Source organism: Stegodyphus dumicola, chromosome 3 (genome assembly GCF_044657685.1).
Source record: "Stegodyphus dumicola isolate Sdum_Otavi_A_Nest chromosome 3, ASM4465768v1".
NCBI classification, from domain to species: Eukaryota; Metazoa; Arthropoda; class Arachnida; order Araneae; family Eresidae; genus Stegodyphus; species Stegodyphus dumicola.
The window spans coordinates 270,645,645-270,671,475 of record NC_140770.1 but is presented as its reverse complement, the minus strand read 5'-3'; the positions used below and the strand labels follow the sequence as shown (position 1 = coordinate 270,671,475).

At 35.2% G+C, this 25,831-nt stretch overlaps 1 protein-coding gene across 1 annotated transcript in view; it reads right to left on the bottom strand.

The window, feature by feature from the left end:
- LOC118191218 (neprilysin-2-like) overlaps positions 1-25,040 on the bottom strand; it is a 52,233-nt gene extending 27,193 nt beyond the window's left edge. Inside the window, exons 1-5 of the mRNA XM_085814141.1 lie at positions 24,822-25,040; positions 18,577-18,675; positions 13,256-13,333; positions 13,058-13,161; positions 11,123-11,187 (exon numbers count right to left, since the gene is read on the bottom strand). Of these exons, the coding sequence (XP_085670267.1) occupies positions 11,123-11,187; positions 13,058-13,161; positions 13,256-13,333; positions 18,577-18,675; positions 24,822-25,028 (553 nt within the window). The 5' untranslated portion in view covers positions 25,029-25,040. The remainder of the gene's footprint in view (positions 1-11,122; positions 11,188-13,057; positions 13,162-13,255; positions 13,334-18,576; positions 18,676-24,821) is intronic.
- Positions 25,041-25,831: the final 791 nt, after the last annotated feature.

Sequence of the window (25,831 nt, the reverse complement as noted above, 5' to 3'; positions counted from 1 at the left end):
TACGAACTTTATTGGATACCTGATATTCGAATTTTTTTCACCTTTTAGTGCATTAATTATCATATTAATTTTAAATAAAAGCTTATTATATAAAACATTTTTAAACAGTATTTTATTTTCCTTTTTTAGTGTCTGATACACGCTATCTAAATTTTTGGACATTATTCTTAGTTATTAGTTTTAATCATATTTAAACAAGCAGTAAATTATAAAGAAATTGCGAAATAAAAAATAACTGAACGTCAATCAGAGAATGGCGCAACAATATTCCATTTTAGAAATTGGATGTAAGAACAATATTCAAACGAGCATTTTATCTGAAGCTATAATGAAAAATGAATATTACTAATTTGTCATTAAGTGCGCCAAATTGCAAACTCAAAGCTATTTTACTGAAATAAACGCCTTTTACTCAAATCTATAAAACATTAAATAAATGTAGAAACCTACTGTATTAATATTTTTTTCTAATCATTCTAATTCTAAAAGGGTGCGAAAAGTTTGTTTTACTATAATCTGTGAAAATTCCGCTATATTTTTAGATGTCGAAATTTTAAAATCATATACGTAAATTAATGTACAAAATCAAATGTTTTTCCAAAATTCGTCAAGCATTTAGAAATTAAACTACAATTTTTACATAAATTTGTAGGGTTTATATTTATTTTAACTAACATTTATTTTAAGTTTAAACTATCTTTCCTGTCAAGCCTTACTTTCCCCTGGAACTGCCAATGCTAGAATATGTAAATTTGAGTAGAACGCGCAAGGATTCAAATTATCAGCGGAAGTATTATGATTTAAATAGAAGGAAACGAGTTCTGTGTGTGATATTCTTACTTCACGAGCGCGGAGGTAGTTAGCGAGAAATTGAAGAACCCCGCGTTTCGGCCTATGTGCTTGGCGGGAAGTAGTGTTAATCGTTCAAGTGAGCTTCAAGTCTGCTGAATTAGCAGCGGTATTGTAAAACGCGGTGAGTTAGTTATTTTAGAGAGCCTCGTAGTTAGAGTCTTGTCTTTAATTTCCTTTCAGGTTATTATTTTTATTTGACCGCCGAGTTGGCGCCGTCTGTAAGCGTCAAGAGCACGCAATTGTAATTTATTACGTTGAATAAAAAGGGACTTAAACCCTTCACAAGACTCGGTGTTTTATCCAGTTTCCACAGTCACCTCTTGGTTGCGTGCAAGTTGGAGGCGCGCAACGTTACATTGGCGCCCGAACACTTATCGAACTGAAATGGCCGAAAACTGGATGGAAGCCGCTGGACAACACCAAGAAATGACAAGCCAGTTAGAAGGATTTGGATACCTGGTCCAGACTTTGAGAGCGTCAATCAAGCCAAACGTCCATTTCGACGGAAAAAATTCGGTGGCGGTATTTCTAGAAGGTCTAGAAAACCACTTTCAGCTCTACCCTGTGCCTGAAAGACAAAAAGTTGCCATCGCCTCATCAGCACTAAGAGGATAGGCCGCGCTATGGTGGAAAAACATAGGCAAATTTTTATTAGGGGAATTTGGAAGCCAGACATATATATTTGAAAATTTCAAAAAATCGTTAGTAAAGGCCTTCCCCATAGTGAAAGATCGCGCACGGCTGGAAGCCGAACTATATAGTTTCTATCAACGGGATATAGCAGAATTGACGGACTTTATTCTACGAAAAATCAAGCTAACGGATATGCTGTATGGAAAGAAACCCGATGCGGAAATTATTGAAATAATATTACCAAGATTGTTACCCGCTGTTCAAGACTACTTTGAAATTAGAAACCCAAGCACATTGCAGGAACTCTTCGAATTGGCGGTGAAGTTTCAAAATCGCAGAATAGCGGAAAAAGCGAGAGGGGAAACATATTCTCGAAGTACCCGAAGGAAATCTTCAAATGAGGAAACCAGAAATGGAAATCGCTCTTATGGGGGAAAGAGCTATCAACCTAACTCATCGAAACTCGAAGGTCAAGGCCCAAAAAGAAAATTTGAAAATAAACATCCGCGTACCCAGAAGACACAGATTGAAAGGAAAGCTTTAAACGAGTAGAGGGGCCTGTGAAAGGGAGGGTCCAGACCCCGGAAGTTTTAAAAAAACCCTCAAATAGACATTTAAATACGGTCATCGTAAAAAACTCACAGCTACCAATTATACAAGTCCTGGTTGGCGATGTACCAGTAGAAGCCCTCATCGATACAGGAGCAGAAGGAAATTTTATGAGTGAAAATTTCTTCAAAAAGAATTTTTATAGGGTACGATTATTTAAAACCAAAAATACGGAAATTATAGCGGCGCATGGAAAAACATGTCACTGCATCGGGAAATTATCATTAAACTTACAGGTAAAAGAGGAAAGTCTCAAAGTATTAATTTTTGTGGTGAAAGATCTGCAACATTCTCTTATTTTAGGTATGGAGTTTTTAAGGGCCGCGAGGGCCAAATTGAATTTTCAAGATAGTTCCGTGGTGTTGGAGATGGACCAGAGGGTGGTGGAACCTGTGGAGACACCGCAAGTGGACCTCAGCCATCTGAATGACCATGAAAGGAAAGCAATACAGCAAGTGGTGAGTAATTTTTCTCATTTATTTTCTGAAAAACCAGAAAACTGCCAAATAGTGACGCACAAGATTCAATTAAATGCCGAAAAACCTTGTAGGACTAAACCTTATCGGTATGACAAACAAAAAGACGTAATCATCAAAGAACATATTCAGGAGATGTTAAAGAATAAAATAATAACGCCCATAAATAGTGAGTACGCGAGTCCAGTCGTACTATGTAGGAAAAAGAACGAGTTTCCTCCTTCGGATAAAAGGGCTTGGAGGTTTGCTATTGATTACAGAAAACTAAATAGTATTACCAAATTTCCAGTTTACCCTTTGCCGGTTATAGACGAGATCATTAGACAGATCAAATCGACAAGATATATGTCTACTTTGGACTTAACGTCTGGCTACTATCAAATAGCTATGAGACCCGAAGATATACATAAAACCGCGTTTATAACAAAATCGGGCACTTATGCATTTTTACGCATGCCTTTTGGGTTGTGTGGGGCCCCATCAACATTCCAGAGAGCTATGGACATTGTTCTAAAGCCTGTCCTAGGAAAATCAACTTTAATTTATCTAGATGATATAATTATAACGAGTAGTACGTTTGAACAACATATTAATGATCTAGAACAATTTTTTAAATTATTAAAAGAGGCCGGTCTTACAATTGACGCCTCAAAATGCAAGTTCGCAACTAAAGAACTTAAATATCTCGGTTATAAAATTTCGCAAAAGGGTATAGAAACGCAAGATTCAAAAATAAAAGCTATTAAGAATTTCCCACCGCCCAACACCGCCAAGAAACTTTCTTCCTTCCTTGGGTTATGTTCTTACTATCGATCTTTCATAATAGATTTCGCTAATATTGTTGAACCACTCTTAGTAATCAAAAGAAAAAAGGGTAAATTTACGTGGACAGCGGAAGCTAACACAGCTTTTGAAAGATTAAAAGAAGCGCTCATTAATGCCCCTGTTTTAAAATTCCCGGAGGGGGACGAAAACCTGGAAATTGCAGCAGATGCGTCAGACTATGCGGTGGGTGCGGTTTTTATGCAAAATAACCATCCTCTGGCATTTTTTAGTAAAACATTGAATCAGACTCAAAGGAATTATACAGCTACAGAAAGAGAAACATTAGCCGTATTAATGGCTGTACACAAATTTCGAGTTTATTTCGGCAAATCGCCAGTAACAGTCTTTTCGGATCATGCGGCTGTTGGTAGACTTTACGCGGGGAAAAACCTAACGCCCAGGTTAATAAGATGGGCTTTAAAGCTCCAAGAATATAATATCACAATAAAATATAAACCGGGTAAGGAAAACAATGTAGCTGACGCACTTTCTCGTATAAAACTGGACGATGAACGAAATGAACTTAAATGCGCTGTGTTGACTTCAAAAATTTTAGATTCTAGAGATACGGTTATTACTGAACTGAAAGCTGATCCTGAATTTGGAAATATCTATGCTTATTTGAAAGACCCCGAAAGCTTTGAGCATACAGATATCGATGCGATAAGAAATAGAGCAAAAAACTATGAAATAATAGATAATTTATTATTCTATACGAAAACAACAAACGAAAATCTTGAGTATAAGCCAGTCATCCCAGCCTCGCTTCGATTAAGCATTTTGAAGGAGTTGCACGAAGAAAAAACAGCGGGCCACCTAGGGGTCAGAAAGACTATAAAAAGGGTACGCGAGGCGGTATATTTCCCGCAATTATACAAAATAGTAACGGCGTATGTCAGGTCCTGCAATCAATGTCAGTTAATAAATGATATTAATTACAGCCCGGCCGGGTACTTAAATAGCATTCGCGCTACATTTCCGAATGAAATTTTAGGCATAGATCTTCTTGGTCCCTTCCCCCAGAGCGAGTTAAATAAAAATCGTTTTCCTTTAGTAATAGTAGATCATTTTTCAAAATGGACAGAAATTGTTCCACTTAAATGCGCGTCAGCCAAAACAGTCGCAGATGCATTCTTACACAGATACATTTTAAAATACGGTGCACCGATAAAAGTCATTAGCGATAACGGAAAACAATTCATTAGTCAAATATTTGAAAACATATGCAATGGACTTGGCATACGCCATATCAAAATGGTTCCGTATAGACCACAGGCTAACATAGCAGAAAGAGTTAATAAAAACATAGTAAAAATAATTCGCAGTTACGTGAGCACACATCACAAGCGCTGGGATGGCTACATAAATGAATTAGCTTATGCTTTAAGAACGGCACATCACGATACTACGGGAAAAACTCCAGCAGAATTATTCTTAGGCCGAAAATTAATTACGCCTTTAGATAAATTATTCTTTGTGCAACAAAGAGAGCAGGAGTTTAAACAAAAAGATGTGCAAAAGCTAATTGATCAGACGCTTAAAAGCTCGGATACGGCAAGAAATAGGCAGAAAATATATTATGATAGAAAACGCCGTGAAGCAGATTTTAAAGTTGGGGATAAAGTATTGAAGCGGAAATTTTCTTTATCAAGTGCCCCAGACAATTTTATGGCAAAGCTAGCTCCAAAGTTTGAAGGCCCCTATGTAATTCAGGAAATCAAAGGAGTAGTCTTATATCTTAAGAACGAGAGAGGGGAAATCTGTAAAGCAAGTCCCGACCAGGTGAAAAAATACTATAATCCAAATGATTTTGAAATCCTTAAAAGTTTCTTGCAGGACTCAAGTCTAAACGAAGCAGAAGGTCCAGAGACAATAACAACTATTCCACCACCCAAGAAACAGAGAACTGAAGAGAGACCTAGCTCTTCTACAACCCGGACGTCGGTATCAAAAAGAAAAAATAATTTTCAAACTCCAGCGTTTAAGAAAAACAAAAATACAGATGCACCGGGTAAAGAAACCGTGGTAAAGAGAAAAACACCACCTACAAAGGATTGCAGAAAAAATTATACATCAAGGAGAACGCGCACACGGCCACAGAGTCAGGTGCCAGCAAGGCCGCCGTTCCGGAAACTGAAACGGCAACAGGAGGCACAAAAATACGAGGAACAGAAGAAATTCAAGAAGGACTCCAGACCGGAAGACGTCAAGACCAGCTGTCCCAGGCAGAAACGCAAAGGCCAACAACCAGACGATTACTCCGTCAAGAGGTCAGCATGTAGAGGACGCAAAAGAAAGAGCAACGGGGACGACACTCGCAGATCAATAAGGAGAAGATTGACATCCATGACACCTCTAACTTGGGATCAATTTTGTGAAAAACGAATGACGGAGTTTCAAGCATCGAAAACTCAAAGATAAGTTAAAACCTTCTATATTTTTTTTTCTCTTTTGTTCCGAAATGTTATGCATAAGTACGAAGTTCTATGCTTTGACGAAAGTCAATATGTCTCGGTTGAGACTTAGTTTTGTTTTACTTTATTTAGCTAAGGCAAAAGTATCATTTTCTTTAAGTGTAAAAGCTAAAAACAAGCATTTTCTGTTGGTCGAAAGACTAATTCTGTTATGTTAAAGCCAAAATTTGGCCGAAGATAAAAATAACTTCGTATTCTTGTATTAATAAGAATTTTAGTTTCAGTGCCGCCAGCTTGGCGAAGAATGAGTAAAGTAAAAATTTATTTTCTCTTATTCATTTTATGGTAAATTGTGAAAATCATATGTATTAAAATTTTGTAAATGTACATAAATACTTGAATGTTATGTAAAAGTAGAATTTAGTCAAAAGCATAAAATTGTAGATGCTAAAAGTGAATGCTTAAAAGCAATGAAGTCAAAATTTAAGTATTAAATTGTAGATAAAGTCATGCTTTAGAGCGAAAGCCTGCATGTTTAAAGATGAATGAGGGGGAAGTTAGAATGAATGTGTTTTGTAGGGTTCTCCACCTACATTTGAATTTTTAAGACTATTAAAGTAGCTCATGGAGTTGTAGAATGTCGAGTAAGGTGTGTCTATTTGGTTGTTGAATTCTAACAAATCATGGTGGTTAGGGGAAGTGTTGTAAGACTAAAACACGAATATTCCCGTTTGACACCACACATGGTGGAGAGCCAGGGTAAAGTTAAATTAATGCTTGAAAAATTGAATGAATGTGAAGTAAGCAATAACTAAGAAAAACGAATCGTTAAAAACAAAAATTTATTGTGTCAAGAAAGTGTAAATTATAATGTATGTAAAAAGATACTGATACTTATTCCTTCCAGATGCTGGAAAGAAAGACCAAGATTGATTGATGAAGTCCAGGAAAAGTTGCTGTAAGAAGAGAGCTTTATAACGATCAACAGGATTTTAGTATATAATTTGTTACATAAGATTTTTTTTTTTTTGTGTGTGTGAACGAGGTTCTCGCCATTTAGTTCAGAATTAGAGAAACTTACAACAGGTCGTTTGTAGGACCTGCTTCCAAGTTTTCCAAATTCTGGCAGCGGCAAATGTAGGGTTTATATTTATTTTAACTAACATTTATTTTAAGTTTAAACTATCTTTCCTGTCAAGCCTTACTTTCCCCTGGAACTGCCAATGCCAGAATATGTAAATTTGACTAGAACGCGCAAGGATTCAAATTATCAGCGGAAGTATTATGATTTAAATAGAAGGAAACGAGTTCGGTGTGTGATATTCTTACTTCACGAGCGCGGAGGTAGTTAGCGAGAAATTGAAGAACCCCGCGTTTCGGCCTATGTGCTTGGCGGGAAGTAGTGTTAATCGTTCAAGTGAGCTTCAAGTCTGCTGAATTAGCAGCGGTATTGTAAAACGCGGTGAGTTAGTTATTTTAGAGAGCCTCGTAGTTAGAATATTGTCTTTAATTTCTTTTCAGGTTATTATTTTTATTTGACCGCCGAGTTGGCGCCGTCTGTAAGCGTCAAGAGCACGCAATTGTAATTTATTACGTTGAATAAAAAGGGACTTAAACCCTTCACAAGACTCGGTGTTTTATCCAGTTTCCACAGTCACCTCTTGGTTGCGTGCAAGTTGGAGGCGCGCAACGTTACAAATTTTACTGAAAAGATTTTTTTTGTGCTCTGTTTGATGAAGGGGCAAGCTGTAAATTTTTTATGTGCTTAGTTTGTTCTCTAAACACTTAAAGTATGGAGTAAAAAGATAAAAATTCATGTTCAGTATTTATTCACAATGGCGATAAAAATGTTACATACTTCAGAGTAAAAAGAAGTATCCGAGGGAATATAAGAAAAGGCGTCTAGGGCTATTCAATTATGGCAAAGCACACGAGGGCTATCTGCCTAAAGGGAGGGATGCCTTCGTGGAGGACTTTCTAAGGGAAACTGGCTCGTATACAAGTTACACATGGGGAAAACCACGAATATAAGAAAAGAGGAATGATAAAAGAAAATTAGCCAAGTAGTTAGAGATAATGAAAATATAAATAAAGAAGAGAACCTTATGCAACAGGAAAATTTTTAGGATTATTCATAGCTTAAAACAAATATTTAGTTAAATTTACCGAAGCTGTTTGAGAAAATTTCCAAAATAATATTGAAGTATTTTGCACCCTTCGATTATTTTATGAATGAAAAATATTTATGCATGAATAAAACAATATTAAAATATTTGATGTTAAATAAAGATATGTATTGGAACATACTATAAGTATTAAAGGTAAGCGTAAAAATATTCTTAAAATGTATTTTTCTCAAAATAAAATTTTCCTGATATCTTCAGAATGTTCCATGCGCTTTAGTTTTTGTACAGAAAGAGCGTAATTTGTAATTTGGTTCCCTGAGTATACAGACAGGGTGATTCAGAATTCATCATCAATATTTGTTGGGGACGTAGGGAATAGGAAAAGAAGCAGATTTCACATAGGAAGCATGGATGCAGACGAACTCGTGTTGGTGTAGAGGGCGCTGTATGTACACAACTCATACATAAGCACAGCTGTTTGACGCGAGCAATCAGTTGAAGGAAAACAGAAGAAGCCCGAAAAATCTCTTTACAGCGAGAAGTTGAAGAAAACGTCCGAGCCTCTGCCGGATGAAGCAAATGTAGCATTTGATTGGCTCAGAGATAAACAAGTTAACATATTCCTTAGGATAATTATCTCATAAGTAGAAAAAGATCCATAAAGCTAACACTACAGCAGAGACATTATTTGCCGGTTTTAACGCTGCAAATAACATTGATGAAATTAGACGAATCTGAAGAGTAAGAAGATGTTGATCGACCACAGGACTGCACTTGTTGGACTGAAAAAATGTGAACTACTGCTTTAAGATCTACTGCTTACCAGCGCTTACTTCACCTAGTTCCAGCCATTGATGATTTACTTCGGTCATTCTTTTTCTCGCCTGCGGCCGGCGGTGTATGTGCACCCACTGATTTAATTACATCAAAGTGAAAGGCCATAGACATCATTTGATTTACAGGTCATATCTCGCTAGTAGTTGGTACCTGAATGTGAAGCGATGATTCTGCGTGCAATCAGTCGTCATTCGACTAGATGACTTTTCAGAAGTAACATGAACCGGTGTACGTGGAATGAACTTGCAACTTACGGTGTGGGAGGAGGAAGATGTCTTCGAGCCAGGCAATTGTATGCAGCGCGCTTCCCCAACTGCCCTGTGCCACAGCATCAAATGTTTTTACCTATCCATCGAAAACTGTATGAAACAAAATCATTTGCTGCTAGCAATGTTAATCGAGGGGGGCACCGATCGGCACGGACTGTAGCAGTAGAAGAAGCTGTTCTACAGGAAATCTACGAGCAGCCTAGTGGATATTCCAGATATGGCTAGGCGGTTTGAAATTTCGCAAGCAACAGCGTAGCTGATATTAAACGATGAAACGTCACATCCGTTTCATATGCAAACAGTGCAATTACTAGCAGTAGACGACCATCCCAAGCGTGCTATTTTTTTGTCAGTGGTTCATGAAGAAAACAGCCATTGATTCCAATTGCCCAACGTTTGCCCTTTTCACCGATGAAGCGTTTTTCACTCGAGAGGGTGTCTTCAAGGCACACAATTCGCATGTGTGGGCTCATCAGAACCCACAAGGTACAAGACATGGAGCTGCGCAACAACGTTTTGCTGTCAATGTGTCGACTGGGATTGTTGGTGCCTGTTTGTTGGGCCCGTTTTTACCACCGTCCCGTTTGGACAGTGTCAAGTACCTGACATTTCTTCAGGCTGTGCTACCGGTTCTTCTGAACGAGGTTCCTGATGGTATTATCCGGCAAATGTGGTTCCAGTATGATGGCGCACCTGCACATTTCGCAAATGCTCTGAGTGCTTACCTAAACAGAAAGTTTGGAGGTCCATGCATTGCTCGCGGTGAACCGGTTTCTTGGCCACCACATTCACCGGATTTATGTCCAATCAATTTCTTTGTATACGGTTTAATGTGTGCTTTTAACTTGTTTTTATATGACTTCATCCTCTGGATTTGGTACATTTGTCCACTTGTTTTTATTTATTGTATTTTAATTTGATCAATTGTAATCATCCCATTTCGTGTTTGGCGCGCTATAACCATCTTTGGTTTTGCGCCAATAACCTCTCACTCACTCACTCACTCTTTGTATAGGGTGCTATGAAAAACATGTTGTATGAGACCCCTGTTGATACTGCTACGGACCTTGTAACACGGATATCGGTTGCTGTCGCAAACATCCGGGAAATGCCAGGTATAGTCCAGAAGGTCCGGTTGTCTATGCAACGAAGTTGTGAGTCGTGCATTCTAGACATGGTTGGCAGTTCGAGCACATCTTGTAAGTCTGAAAAAAAAAACCGATGCAAATGAATGTTACATGTAAGATAAATGTTTTTTTCCCTTACAACTTCCTTCTTATGTGTCCTTTCCATCATTGAACTGGGGTCATTTTGCCCTACTACATGGCATATGCGCCCATGCATTTTTGTGTGAAATCTCCTACTTTTCCTGTTCCCTACCTCCCCACCAAATATTGATGATTAATTCTGAATCCCCTGTATAACAAAATTTGATATGCATTCTTCAGGGCGAAATCATAAAGGGAATAAAATCCCAATTAAGATGCTTTAAAGTGCGAAATTTTGTCCCAAATTTAGGCATGCATAAAAGAAATATTAATTAAAAATTAACGTTTTATGTAATTCACAAATTGATACCAAGTTCAGTTTCAAAAGCATTTTCAATAAAAATAAGACAAAAGTAACAAGAAATTAAAAAATAAGACGCATGGAGCATTTTGAAAAAAAATAAAATTAAAACTTATTTTAAAATTTAATAAGCCAGAAATATTTTAAAATTATTTGATATAACTAGGCTAAAATATGATTGCGAAATTTCATATCTTCATGATAATAATTTTTAAAAAATTCAATGTTCACTATTCTCTTAAACAAAAATATGCTTGAAAAATCGTTTAACTATTCAATAAAATAATCTAAATCAAATTTTTAAAACGTGGTTTCACTGCATTGCATTGTCATCGACAAGCAGTGCATGTACAAAATTTGAACTCGATAGCTTATCACTGAAAGGCTGATAGTCGATGACAGTATTCCATTCAATGTAAAACATGGGGAGCAAATTAAATAGAAGCTTATAATAATTCTTATGAAATCGATAAGATTAAGGTAATCATGAAATAAAAATTAAATATGTTCACCAATGAGGTTCCTGTATATATCATAATAAGCATTTGCGTCAGTTTCTCTTGTATGTTCCATCCATCTGCAAATAATTAGTTTTCAATGAAAAATCATGTTCCACATTTTAGTAACAGAATTCTCATATACGTTACATTAATTTTATTAAGTAAAAACTGAAGTTTGGAAAGAAAGCTTTTGAATATGATTCATTCATAGAAATAATGTAAGAATTTCGTTTTCTCATTCATTCAAAACTGAAACGTTTTAAACGTATCTTAAATGAGAGTATATATCTGACTACAAAAATAAATTTCTTTTCTAAATCCTTAGGTATTCTTTGCGTTTAAATGTAGAAAAAAATTCTGGTATTGCAGAAACCTTGTGTAAATAAAAAAATTCTTATGGTCATGCCAATTTTGTTTCATTTTTAGTAGCAGACTGAGAAAGTTAGGCTGTTTCCATCTCAAACGTTAATTGCAGTTGATGCGGAAAATAAACAACAAATTGCATCTTGCCTTTTAATGATCTTGCCTTTTTATCATTTTTATCTATTTGTTCTTTGCAACAATAAACGCAAAAACGTTAGGTCAGGCATATCACAAATACAAAAGGAAGCTTAATATTATATACATACTAGCGGAAGTATCCGATACCAGTTAAGTTAGATTGAGAGTAATGCATCTAACAACGTAGAGAACGATACCGCGGTAATCCTTTTCTAATAACGATGCAAAACGTACGATTCATAGTCATACATTTTTCAGTGGGATGCGATATGGAACCCACATAAATTTCGATAGAAAAATAAGTTAATTATTCCTCATTCTATCAGCAACAATGGCACGCAGTTTTTAATGACTTTCTTTCGTCTTTGGTCGTAAAAGCTCAAGTTCCATCGAATATTTCCCCTATATTCAATTTTATTCGAGTAAATGTGGCAAAACTTTCATCATAATCGGTCAGAAATCAAAAACGCGAACAAACAAACACACAAACAGCAATTTTTCTTCCTTTTGAAAAATTTTGTAAAACTTACAAATTTTGGATTAGCAAACTCTAAGATTTGAAAGAGAGCCGAGCAACACTTTTCGAAATAAATCATTTTAAATCATCAACGCGCGAGACTGTTGCCGCTCGAAAAAATGAGTGCAAAAATTAGCGCTATCAGAGTTTTTAATTAATATTTCGGCTGAATTAAGTCATACGAAAATGGAAATAGTCGAAATGGCTTCCCACGAATTTTTGGAATCGGGAATAATATATCTATTGTTTGGCAATGCTATTTTTATTTCATCTTAAAACTTAGAAATTTTTCATTAGCAAATTCTAGGATTTGAAAGCGAGCAGTGGCAACAGCTTTCGAAATAAAGCAGGTTTTCATCTCCATCTTTCCGAGACTGCTTTCACTCGGAAAAATTAGGGTTAAAATTATCGTTTTTCCGAGTTTTTAATTGACAGTGACGATAGCTAAAGTAGTGATAGAGTTATGAGAGGACAAACACAGACTTTCCTCTTTATATGTATATGTATATAGAGAGAGAGGTAAATGAATAAATACAAAGTAAAATGCAGTTAAAAAACGAATGCAACAAGAACTATCAATAATCAAGAAATAAAATAAATTAATACGTTTAGAATCCATAACGCATTCAATTCGAAAAAAACCATATGGAATAATAAAAAAGTCCGAAACACAGTGGTAAAGTATATGAAAGATGCAATAAATGTTAAAACCATAAAAAAGGGGAAGTAGTAATTGACACTTTCCCTGCATTGTTTTCAAGGTAGTTGGTGCAATGAAAGAAGAAAATACATTAGCTGCTTCTGATTAGATATACCATAATTGTTATCAAAGGTTTTCTGATTAACATTTTATATTTGAAATATATTTTTAAGGAGCTGATAAGAAATCAAATCAATTATGAAGTTAGCAAAGTTGAATAAATACATACGCTTCTTTTACAAAAGGTTTTCGAAGACTAGACAACGAGGAATAGGTTAACCATCTGCGCACTTTTAGTATTTTCATGAAATAATTTTCGTTGCCAAATTGCAACTGTAGAAGGAAATAAAATATACGAATAATAGATTAAAACATTAATTGTTTTGTTAATTGCTTCAGAAAATCTCTATACTAAAAAGGTACTTACATTTTTATACTGATCAGAGACAATAGAATCATTCAGAAACACATCAGGTAATCCAATCCGATAAGTTAATGCAGTGGCCTACAAAATTAAGATAAATTAGTACATTTGTTATTAAACATATCTGCAGGTATAGGACTTCACAGACAATTCTGAGATACCTTTTTAATTTCATGTACGAAGTAAAGGAAGTATTGTAATCATGAAAAATTCCGGGTATCCTATTTCGACGAAAATATCCATTTTGACCGCTGTAGAATGTAATTGAACGATGTTTTGGCGTGACATCTCTACGTAAGGACAGAATAAAGAACTCTATTTCCTCAAACAAATTATAAAAATGATTTAAAAGGGATTCAGAAGAAAGGTTTTCGTCGCGTCCGTCCGTAGGTATTTATCTCGTAAAACTCAACGAGTAGACTGAAAACATTGTACTTTTGTATATATGACTGCTATAATATGTAGTTTTACACTCCTAGTTTGGTTGCAATCGCCCCACCAAAAGTATATAAATATATGTATATATGTATTGACTCTGTTACTCGGCTCAGAGAGCTCAATTTATTTGTTCTTATATGTTTGTAAATTATGCATTCATTTAAAACAATGATGTCAAACTTGCGGCCCGCGGGCCGCATGCGGCCCATAACAAATATTTTTGCGGCCTGGCCAATATATCGGTAAATAATAATATATAATAATAAAATAACATATCGACGAAGAAAAAAATTAAATGTTTACTGCTAAGTAATTAACGACATTCAGTGTTGTTATATTACTCACAGCGAGCTGACATGCACGCTACTTAAATTACAAATGCATGTGAGTAGCTTGCGTTCAGCTACCTTCTGCTTTTGGGGGACACGTGCACTCAGAACTTGTACGCATCCCCCGATAGCCGAATGTGGCCGAACTCATGGTCTCAGTTTTCCAATCATAGTTTTGTACGATATAATGGTGCATGCATGTGCATGCACTTTGCTTTATTATTAATTATTACTTAATTCATATTGTTACGGATTTCATAGTTATTTATTTATTTAGTTTTTTTTTATTTAGAATTGTAATTAGATTTGCTTCATGTTGCCTTAGCAACGCAGACGATTTTTGAAAAGACAGCTGCGTTGGAAGGTTAAAAATAGAACAGCGCGTGCATTTAATACCTAATAAATAGATATCTCGTAATTGCTGTTGCCATCCACAAAAATCCAGATATTTATAGATGTTTCCAGTATATTCGAGAAATGAATTATAAAGCTTATAAAAGCCGAGAACAAACAACTCATCTCAGTAGTAGCTGTAGTTCTAGCGAACTGTTTGTTTACTTAATGCTGTGATTGATTTGTAGCGATTTCGCTGTGAGATAGAATTAGTTTCTCTGTTTTGAATTGATTTTTGCTAAACGTTTGACATTTTGTGATATTGTTAGAATATTTTTGAAGAAATATATCATGCGGCCCGCCTAAAGTTAAACCTTGTTTGTTTGGCCCAAGTGTACCTATGAGTTTGACATTCCTGATTTAAAAGATATTGCACCTATGTTTTATCTACAGATCATGTATATAATCTCTCATTATATAAATGCATGTAGAGGAAATAGATGGCATATATATATATATTTAATCAAATAATTGTCACGTCAAATTTTTCTGGAGAAAAATATAAGAAAAATTAAAATTAAAACTTTCTTCTGGAACTATGATACAAATTAAAATGGTAGTAAAAATTATTCCGTATGATATTCACTAAACTTTTCGGAATTCAAAACCGTACGAATATATAGTTGGACAGCAGCGCAAGTCAAATTATTTGTTAATAACATTTTATCATCTTTCAGTGGGTATATATTTGTCATTTATTATATAACTTTTCTTTATTTATATAAATAGTATTGTAGTTATTTACCTTCTTCACATGATCTTGGTATAAAACAAAATCTGTTGTGTATATCACATGCCTTTCTTGCACGGAATATTAAATAATAATCATTTTTTGCTGCATTTCATTCAAACTCATTTTCTTGAATTTCATTACAGATATATTTCTCATTCAATTAATTCAGCTCTCACTTCGCGGCAAGGTAAAATACATAAAACTTAAAGATATCTTCATTAAAAATTAAAAATTAATAATTAAATAGAAAAACATAAAACACAAAATACAATTAATACAACTGAAAGAACAATTTCTACGCAGAAACAAGCTATTCGACGAAGGCAGATTTTTCGGAGCACAAAACTGAACTTTTCGGAATTCAAAACACAAAAGCACAAAACTATTTCGGAGCACAAAACTATTTTGGTTCCACTCGGCAAAAAGAAACTGAATGTGCACAAAGTAACCTGATTCACTATTATGCTGAATTTCATATGCAAACAAATATGGCTGCTATGGTAAGAAAATCTAAGGCTTAGCTGCACTTAAGCAACTTTTAATTTGTTTATAATCGTACATATATTGCATGCATATTAACCAAAGGCATAAAAACCTTAACAGGAACATAAGAACAACTTAATGCACTAATATTTAAAGCACAAATTGCATAGTTTACCAATATATAAAAATAAAAAGTACTGAGCTCACAGAGCCGAATAACAGAATGGATATATATATATATATGTATTTCTGTACTTTTGATGCAGTCGATTGCAATCAAAAAGTAAAAAAGGTGTGCAAAGGAAGTTGCACACCTACATGTTATAGCAGTTCTATATACAAAATTTCAACTGTTTTTCTTTTTTAGTTAAAAGAGATACATACATATATCCTTACTTGTGTACGTACGCACGAAAAATTCTCTTCTGGATCCATTTTAAATTCTTTATGAATCATGTTTTGAGAAAAGAATCCTTTATTCTGTCCTTATGTGCAGATGTGAAGCAAAACACCGCTATATTGTATTCGATAGCGATCAGAATGGATGTTCTGTTGAAATATAATACCCGAAATTTTTTGCGATTACAATACTTTGTGCAAGGAAGTAAAAATAGAAAAATGTTTCTAAAAGAAAGAGGTTATTGAACTTGCTTGGAAACGTGTTATTTCTTTGAATACAAAAGTGTTACATATCACCTTACAAGGGAAAGATGCAGGTGTATTTCATCTCTTGTTAGTCAATACACAGCAAAGCAAGTGATAATCAGTGTCATGCCATTATCGCATACATGAATAAAATTAATGCAGTACTTGAAAAATCTGCTGTGAAATTTCTTTAATCTGAAGAATAAGTAACACGACATGACAAATACTGTTAATTTTGGTCCCACCAGTGGCCTAATGAATGGCTGACGGTTGAATAATGGAACTGCATTCAGATTTATTGCATGGTTAGTTTCTGTGTTTTTTCCAATGCATGACGTGAACACGAACCTGTTGGCCTTTGAAAATCCTTCATCAAATTATCCCTCCTTTCGGGCAACAGCCCATGTGTGCTTTTCCCCATTCGAATACTCTAAATGTTTGTTAATTTTCCCGAAGACCGCAGAAAACGACCTAGGATAATGCATATTATCCTTCAAGCCTCTTGTTTGTTACCACTGTTTTAAGTGGAAGTATCTCCTACTTTACGAACATTTCTTTACACCACATCAGTGGGATCTGTATTGTTTTTCTTATTTTTTTTTTCAGGTAATGATAACAATTTCAACCGCAAAAACTTAGACTACTCAGTTTCAGCAGCATCTTCATACATACCTCTTCTAAGGCTTCTAGTGCGTTCGTTGTCCTTCTAGCTTTCGAAAACCAAGCTTGATTGGACTGTATTGCTGATATATTGCTTTTTAATATAACTTTAGTTTTCCAGAATTATTTATTATGTTCTGATGCCGTTTTCTAAGGCATGAGAAAACTTAAACAGATCTTCTAATCTAAAAATGTACAGAATGTCTCAAAAGGTCATTACCAAACTTAACATGCTAGTCTGTCATACCATGACAAACAAGATTTACATAGTAACTCGTGTCCGAAACTACGAATGGCGACAGCTAGAGGGCGATGTTCGCAAACTTATGAGAGAGTCAAAAGCTTGTTGTAGAAGAATGAAGAATTACTAACTCAGAATTGGCCGATATGCATTACATCTATGGTTCCACAGATGGAAATAGACAGGCCGCGGCACGAATGTCCCTTTAGCGCTTCCGAAATAAACGTCAGCAATTCGTGCTTTGCTTGGACAGATTGCAAAAATCAAGAACTTTCCAAACAAGTAGCCATATCGGTCGAGAATGGTCGAGAATGCACTACACGCGCAACTGTCGCAAAGAAAGCTCTGCTATGGGTTCAGGCGAGACCGCAAACGAGTCTCTGAGCAACCGAGCGCGTTTCGCGTACATCGTTCCACCGTTATACGCATACTGCACGAGGACACGCTACATCCCTGCCATGTTCAAACATTACAGGCGTTGTGCGAATGATAATTAAACCCCATGCGTTGGATTCGCATACTGGTATTTGCACAAACTTGTCGCACAGCTGGATTTTCCATCGTGGATTTTGTTTTCCGATGAAGCCATTTTTACATGTGACGGTGTCCTAAACATGCACAACATACACGTGTGGTCGCATGAAACCTTAAGGTGTACAAGTGCACACGGAAGTCACCAGCGTTGCAACATCGGTGACTTGGCCTCGACGGGAAAGTCTATCGCACGTTTTTAGAAAGAGTGTTCCTAGATCTGATAGTTGACTGACAGAAGATGCAGACCGAAACCTCTGGTTTCAGCATGATGACTACCTGCACAATTTAACAGCACTGTGCGGGAATACCTCGATAGAACATATCCTAATCGCTGGATTGGCAGAGGCGAATCAGTTGCATAGCCACAGCAATCTCCCCATCTCACTGTCCTGGATTTCTATTAGTGGAGATACATGAAGTCCATGCTGTAGGCGACGATCGTAACATAGAACATGGAACTTGTCTCCATGATCGTGGAAGCGGCGGCACATGTAAACGACGCAACTGCACAATTTGAATGTGCCCATGAATCCATGCGCTGATGTTCTGAAGCATGTATTGTGACGAATAGAAGGAATATTGAACATTTCCTGTGATCTAGCCATGTTCTGTAATAAAGGTCAAATTAACACTTCTTTGCTAGAGATCACTGTTCGCCTTTTCGAACGTAGAATTCTAGGCAAGTCTTGTTTGTCTTGATATGACAGACAAGCATGTTAATTTTAGCAACAACTACTAGAGACACCCTATAGTCACTGCCTTTCGGATTTACACCATTCTTGCATAAGAAACGTGTAACAAAATAGGTGTAATTTCATAAAAAACTATTAAATGTATTTATATAAATAAAAAGTGAATATTACAAAACCTTTTCTACGGCTGCAGTCTTAGTTCTTTCACTCAGCCAATTAGTTTTTTCCAGCATACTTGGGAGATACTCAAGAATATAGCCAATCATGAATTCTGCCTAAAAGATAAAAACATGTTCCTTGCTACAGAAAATCTAAATAATAAGGATTTGCTTCATAACATAATTTCTCCATATAAAAATAATAAATGAATACTCCTTTCATTTTAGAAATCTATGAAAACCTCTTTAGGCTGCTTGAAAATGACTGTGAAAATTAATATCGTTTAACAACAGGTAATAAATCCTCGGATTCAGATTAAGAATATAAAATTAAGGCAAACATTCGAATTATAATCACGATTACCATATCATAATATTAGTAACGGCATAAGAAACTAATATATTTATGCGGCTGTTGTATTACTAAATACTTCGTTATACACTTGTGGGCAAAATTAAGAAAATTTTCAAAATATGCCTATTTTTACGAAATGCGTTTAACCAGAGGTACTAATTAGTACTTCGAAGAATAATGCAAGTATTCAAAGTCGGATACGTAAGCGTGTCTGCATATTCTTATACGTTGTAACAGATGTAAATATTACTAGTCAAATCTTACACAACTGATATAGACAAATAAAAATGTATTTTGTTACGGTATTTTGTATCTAGTTTGCTATTTTTAATAGAATCGTATTTAAAATTGATTCGTTTGCCCGTCCAATGCAGCGAGTGAAGTGTTTTAAGAGAAAGCTACGCCGAAAAAGTAAGAATACTTGGGCACGCGCATTCAATAAATAGACATCTCGTAATTGCTTTTACTTTCCAGGAACCTTGAGAAAATAGAAATTACCAGAAGCTTCTTATGGCTGAATAAAAAGCTTATAAAAGCCAGACAAGAACATCTCAGCTTAGTTGTTTATTAGTTTTTGTTTAGATAACTGTTGTTTGTTGATGGTAGTGAATTCGTGGTGAGATCGGATGAGTTTTGCGCTTTGGATTGTGTTCTATTTAATGTTTTAGTAGCTTAAAATATAACTACTGTTTTTATTACGCGATATTGAGATATTGTATGAATGTCTTTGAGGAATAATCCAGCGTTCTGTTATATTTCTTACGATAGGAATAAATTTTGTTAACTATTTACCGGACTTGTGCATTCAATCTATTAGAAAGCCGTACGCATGCAACACTTTTTGGCGTGGGGAGTGGAGTTGAATACCAGTCACTAGAGTGATGGAAGAATAATTAAGGCAGTTGATAACTGCATTTGCTGCATTTCAAGAACAAATGGAAGGAGCCATAAATTTTGTTAAACAAGAAATGGAAACTGGTCAGGAAGAGGATAAAGCGGGCAAGAATCCGTTAAAGAATTAATGAAGACGGTTCAAGAAAGATCTGGAGCAGGCCAAGAGGAGATGAAAAGAAAAATTATCTGCTTAAGAGAGAACAAATTCGAGGGTATGGAAGGCAGAATTGAAGCTGTTGAAAATAAAGTTGGACACACTGAAGAAAGAGTTTCTTCTGTAAACGAACAAATAGAAGATGAGTATCTGCCGTGGAACAGCAGATTGATGACGGGTTTACTGCGGTCGCCAATGAAGTTGATACCTTCAAGAAATTCTCAGCGACGTCAGGGAGGAGTAGTGATGGTTTTAAATTTTTACCTACGCCTGCTCGCCCCTAAAGCTAATCACATATGATGTGAAGTCCTCCTAGTAAGTGTATAAGATACAAATTTCTATAGTGGCGGAAGCGAATGGATGGGGTTCCCAAGCTAAGGCCTGTCATCTCGCCGCTTCTGTGAGAGCAGACGCACAGATATCCTTGAGACTCTTCCCGAAAACAAAAGGCTAGATTTCAAACCTCTGTCCGGCGCATTGGAGCTGCGCTTTGGGGAGAAAGGTTTGTAAATTAAAATCCCGTTTACAGAAGCCCGCCGAAACACTCCAGGAGCTCGTCACGAATGTTGAAAGGCTACTTCACCTCGCTTTTTCGGAGTGCCCGACAGATACAAGGAAAATCCTGTCCCTGCAATACTTTATCGACGTAATCCGGAATCCTGAAATACAGAAAGCTCTGCGAGTGCCTTGTGTCAAGGACATAAAAAATGCTCTAGAGTATGCCATGAAATTCGAGGCAGCCCAGCAAGCAACTCGAAGACATCTCCACCCATTCAGAGCTGTGTGAGTCCACGAGCCAGTCGATAAATTGATGGCTCGTTTAGAATATTTATGTAGACATGTCAATGCTTTGATACGGAGTAGGAGTGAGAACAAAGTGGCTCTACAGTGTTGGAAATGTGGTACTGAAGGCCCCATACGAAAAAACTGCCGAACACCCCAGGGCATACAAAATAAAACAGACGATTTGACAATACAGTCAGTGCCTTGAGACGGAATAGGAGTCGAAGGAAACAAACCCTAAAATGCTGGAACTGCGGTGCTGAAGGCCACATACGAAGGAACTTCAGAACACCCCACAGCACGAACAATAAGACGATTTAAACAGACAATTAAATGCTATGAGATGGAAAAACAGTGATAAGAAACCTGAACTGAGAGTTGAAGGTAGCGTGCGAAAGAATTGCAGAACACCCCAGGGCACTGAAAATAAGACCATTATTCAGGACGGACGCAGAAAAAAATGAATGACCATATTGCGGACCGGAGTTTGCTATTAAAAGCCCCATTTTAAAGCGCTAAAGATTTCTGCGGTGAGTGGCAACAGTAATGGACTATGCATCAATGGGCATATCAATTGAGTTCTTTTCAATAACAGGAGCTAATATTTCGATAATTGGCAAGGATTTAGTTCAACAAATTAAAGATAAACTCATTTGGACGCTATGTTGTGTTACACTCCAGACTGCGTCTGGTGATAAATATGACATATATGAAGTTAAACGTGAACATCACGTTTGGAAGTGCTGCCTACTATCACACGGCGTATGTGGCAGTAATTACAGATCCTTGATTATTCGGATTGGACTCTTTAAGGGGACTCATACACCTTAAAATCCGTAACATCTTCGAATATGTGACTGTTGCAAGAATTGGGATAACTTATTTATTTTAAAAGAAATTACTTCCAATTGTTTACAGCTAACTACATAATATAGCTGCTTTCTTAAATAGTAATCAGAAAGTTTGTGTTGCCACAAATATTTTTATAATTTAATCCGCTTTGTGACAAAATGTTTCGGCATGTTTCTACCTTGCGCGCACAGTTTAAAACATTCTGTTGCATAATTTAATACCATATTTAATACATAGCTTTTATAACATTTGGAAACTAATGTGAACTTCAAATTCTAAAAATTTCATATTAAATTTTTATTTTATTTTGAGTTGAATTTATAAAATGTATTTTATTAAAAAAATTGTAATATTTTCGTCCATAAAATTTTTCAATATTAAAATATTCATCAGATTTTTGGTTCAGTTAGAAAATAGTGCCCATATAAAGAATTCCATCAAATTTCAAGTATGTACCATTAGCCATTTTTAAAATATCATGCGCGCAATGTGGAAAGGTGGCGAAATATTTTGTCACAAAGAGGATTCCTTTGATCAAAGGAATTCCTTTGATCTCGTAACTGAAAACATAATAAAATCCTCTACAAACACGATATTAAACAACTACTGTAAACAAAAACAAAAAATGATTTTACAAAAACCTTCTTGTAAAAAAAGAAAATTATCAACTTTGATAATGTGTTTATTGTAACTAATGTAATTTACAGTTAGTCTAAAATTGCAGAAATAATATATGAAAATTTAGTAGTAACATCCTGAGCTTTAAAGACATATCTGCAATTTTTTAATAGCTTCAAAAGAGACTTTTTTAATTCTAAATTTTTTAAATCGTAAATAATAATTAATTTTCAACCATTAGTCTGTTTTGTGAACAGAGACAGTGCTACTACTTAATTATGATTAAATGATTAATTTTTGTAACCATTGAAGCAGTTCAAATCTCTAAATTGCTATTCATTCGACTCGTCATGACAATATATTTTGTATCATAATTTATTTTAATTATAATTAGGTCCTTATAGATATATTTTACTCTAGTTCTTGTAAATGACTTCAAAATCTTTAATAAAACTTTATTTCTTGTAATTTTTTTTTAAATTTCAAAATGAGCTATTTTTATCAATTATAATTTATGTTTTGAATTTTTATTTAAATGTTTTTCAGATTTTGTACTTTCTATTAGATCAATGTAGAAAATGTGTACAAAATCCCACAAATCGAATAATTTTGAATTAATTCCACATTTCTAATCTTGCTTATTAGATCAGATTCTTTGCTTAAAATTAACTGTATGTTGCATTATTTTTTTCAAACTGTATTCATCCTTTTGTTAGTTTTATGATTCTGAGTAGGAGTTCGTATTTATGTTTGTATGAATAATAATAAAAAAAAATTAGTTGAACTGTTTCAGTGAAATGAATTTTTTCTTTACAAATGATTTTACATTAGATTGTGTTGTCAATATTAAAGTTCTATGTCTGACATTATTTAAAATATTTTAAATAAGGTGAAAGTATAGTTAATGTATGTGAAAAATATATAATATAGTTTTGATAATAATTACCACACCTTTCAGAAAAAAGTAGTTTTAACATTTGCTGTGCTGAAACGTAACTTTAATTGATTAGTATTTACTTTAAAAAGAATTAAATTTAAATTTAAAAATCAAGATTGCAAGTTCTTTAAAGGAGGAAAGTAATTAATAAATTAAAAGAAACGTCAACAGTAAAAAAAAATGGATTGTAAGTTGTTTCCAAAACTATTTGGTCTTTGCACTAACGTAACTTCAGTAGCCTAAATGGGATGACTCATAAGGGAGCTTTCTGTCCTTGTACTCTAGGTGGCGTTGAATGTGGCCACCTTTGGCATGTCCGAGTTGTGGAATTTCTCCCCCCTCCGGGGGTGAGGTAACGAAACCCTGAGTTAGGAAGGTTATTGGCAGCGAGAAAAGGAAGGTATTTTTTAGAGCTGCTAGCGCTATGGGCATTTTTCCCCGCTAGAACTATGACTCTTCGTGTATGCTGTTCATCGCAAATATTCCCGTTTAACAAACTTCCGAAATTACGGGACTGGGTGTATCCCAGTCCCACATCATCACTAACAGCAACTATTCATTTTTTTTTTAATTAAAATTCCTGTTACTGTTAAAACTTGAGTTAGAAGTGCATTTCAACCCTGGATTACAACAGGAATGGGCATTTTCCCCCGCTAGAACTATGACTCTTCGTGTATGCTGTTCATCGCAAACATTCCCGTTTAACAAACTTCTGAAATTACGGGACTGGATGTATCCCAGTCCCACATCATCATTAACAGCAACTATTCATTTTTTTTAATTAAAATTCCTGTTACTGTTAAAACTTGAGTTAGAAGTGCATTTCAACTCTGGATTACAACAGGGCTTTGGGTAGCAGATTCGATTACTGCACCACAATATTTTTTATGCCGCCATTGTAGAGTTTCTTGTTTTTACGAAGCAGTCTAGGTAGAAATTCGAGCCATGTGTTTCGCTTGTGTTTACATGTGTTTCACTTGTTCATTGAGCATGTTATCTACATATGTTAATTCCTTTAATATTGATCAAATATATAAATTTATATATGTAACCTGGCTATTTTAAGAATTAAATGGAAGCGAAACGTACCAAAGTAAAACATACAATGCAACCAAAAAAATCTTAATTTGTCAGTGTCAATTTTGTGAAACACTATATCGATTTAAAGGGCGGTCAGATGCAGATCTCTTGGAGCAAACATTTTCTCCTTCAGGAAGGGGAAAATGCTTGCTCAAGAGATAAACAACATTTGCAAAAATATTTTTGCTCCTGAAGAAAGGAGATCTGATAGTGTCTGAGTGAAGAAAGAAGTGTCTGATAGAATGTTGAAATGATAATGCTTTATTCCAAATCTACGGAAAGCTAAGGTTGCTGCTATGCATAATTTTATATTTAAAAATTTTGCGTAACAGCATAATTTAGTAGATTTCATTATAATTCAAAAGCATTTCACTCGCATAAGTTTAGATATTGATAGTGTTACATTATTAGAGAATTTTTCACAACCATATTCACTACGAAAAATAGCATATTTGCCTTTTGCTCAACTCATAATAAAATAATTCATAGAAGACATTCATTTTTAGAAGTAGCCAAAACGCGCAAATATAAAACTGTCAAAATATGTGAGCTATGCATATGCAAGTTTAAAAAATGCATTTAGCACTTACGAATTCTTCAGTGCTGTCATCGGCGTAGTTTTTTTTATAATAAGCGTCTACGGCCAAACCAAAATACTTTTTAATAGAATAAACACAATGCTCCCAACGAGGTGTTTCCTTGCTTTTTCCTGAGATGACTGAAAAATATTCCTGAGGTAGATTCCGCCAGTCATTCGATAATAATGAAAAGGACTGCTGAACAACCGTCCACATCATATAGTTGGCAATTACTCTGGAAAGAGAAAGACCAAACATAAGACTGCAGAAGATTTTCATTTTTACTTCCTTGTACGAAGTAAAAAGGAAGTATTGTAATCGCGAAAAATTTCGGGCATCATATTTCAACGAAAATACGCATTTTGACCGCTATCGAATGCAATTTAGCGATGCTTCTGCGTGATATCCGTACGTAAGGACAGAATAAATGATCCAACCAAAAAAAATTATAAAACTGCTTTAAAATGAATACTGAAAAGAATTTTTCGTGGCATCTGTGCTTACGTACGTACCCCGCATAACTCAAAAAGACTAGTCTCAGAACGTTGAAATTTTGTACGTAGAAACTGTTAGAATATGCAGATGTGCAGCTCATATTTTGGTTGCAATCGGCCGCACCAAAAGCATATAAATATGTATTGTTGCGTGCGTACGGGTTCGTTATGAAATGAATGCACAAGTCCGATAAAAAATGAACAAAAATTTATTATTATCACAACAAAAATGCTTAAATTTTCTCAAATTATCACGCAGTATTACAATATCTCACAGTAGTTTTCTTTTAACTACTCAAATGTCCAATAGAACGTAATTCAAAACAGCTAAAGAACGCTAATCAGCGAATTCGCTACAATCAACAACAGTAGTTTTCTAAACAACAACAAACTAAGCAACGAACTACAAACTGAGATGTTTTCCTCCTTTTATAAGATTTCAAAATCACGCGCTAGAATTTTCCAGTACTTTCTCGAAATCAAAAAGAGATATTTATTTATTTAATGCACGCGCTCTTGTATTTTCAA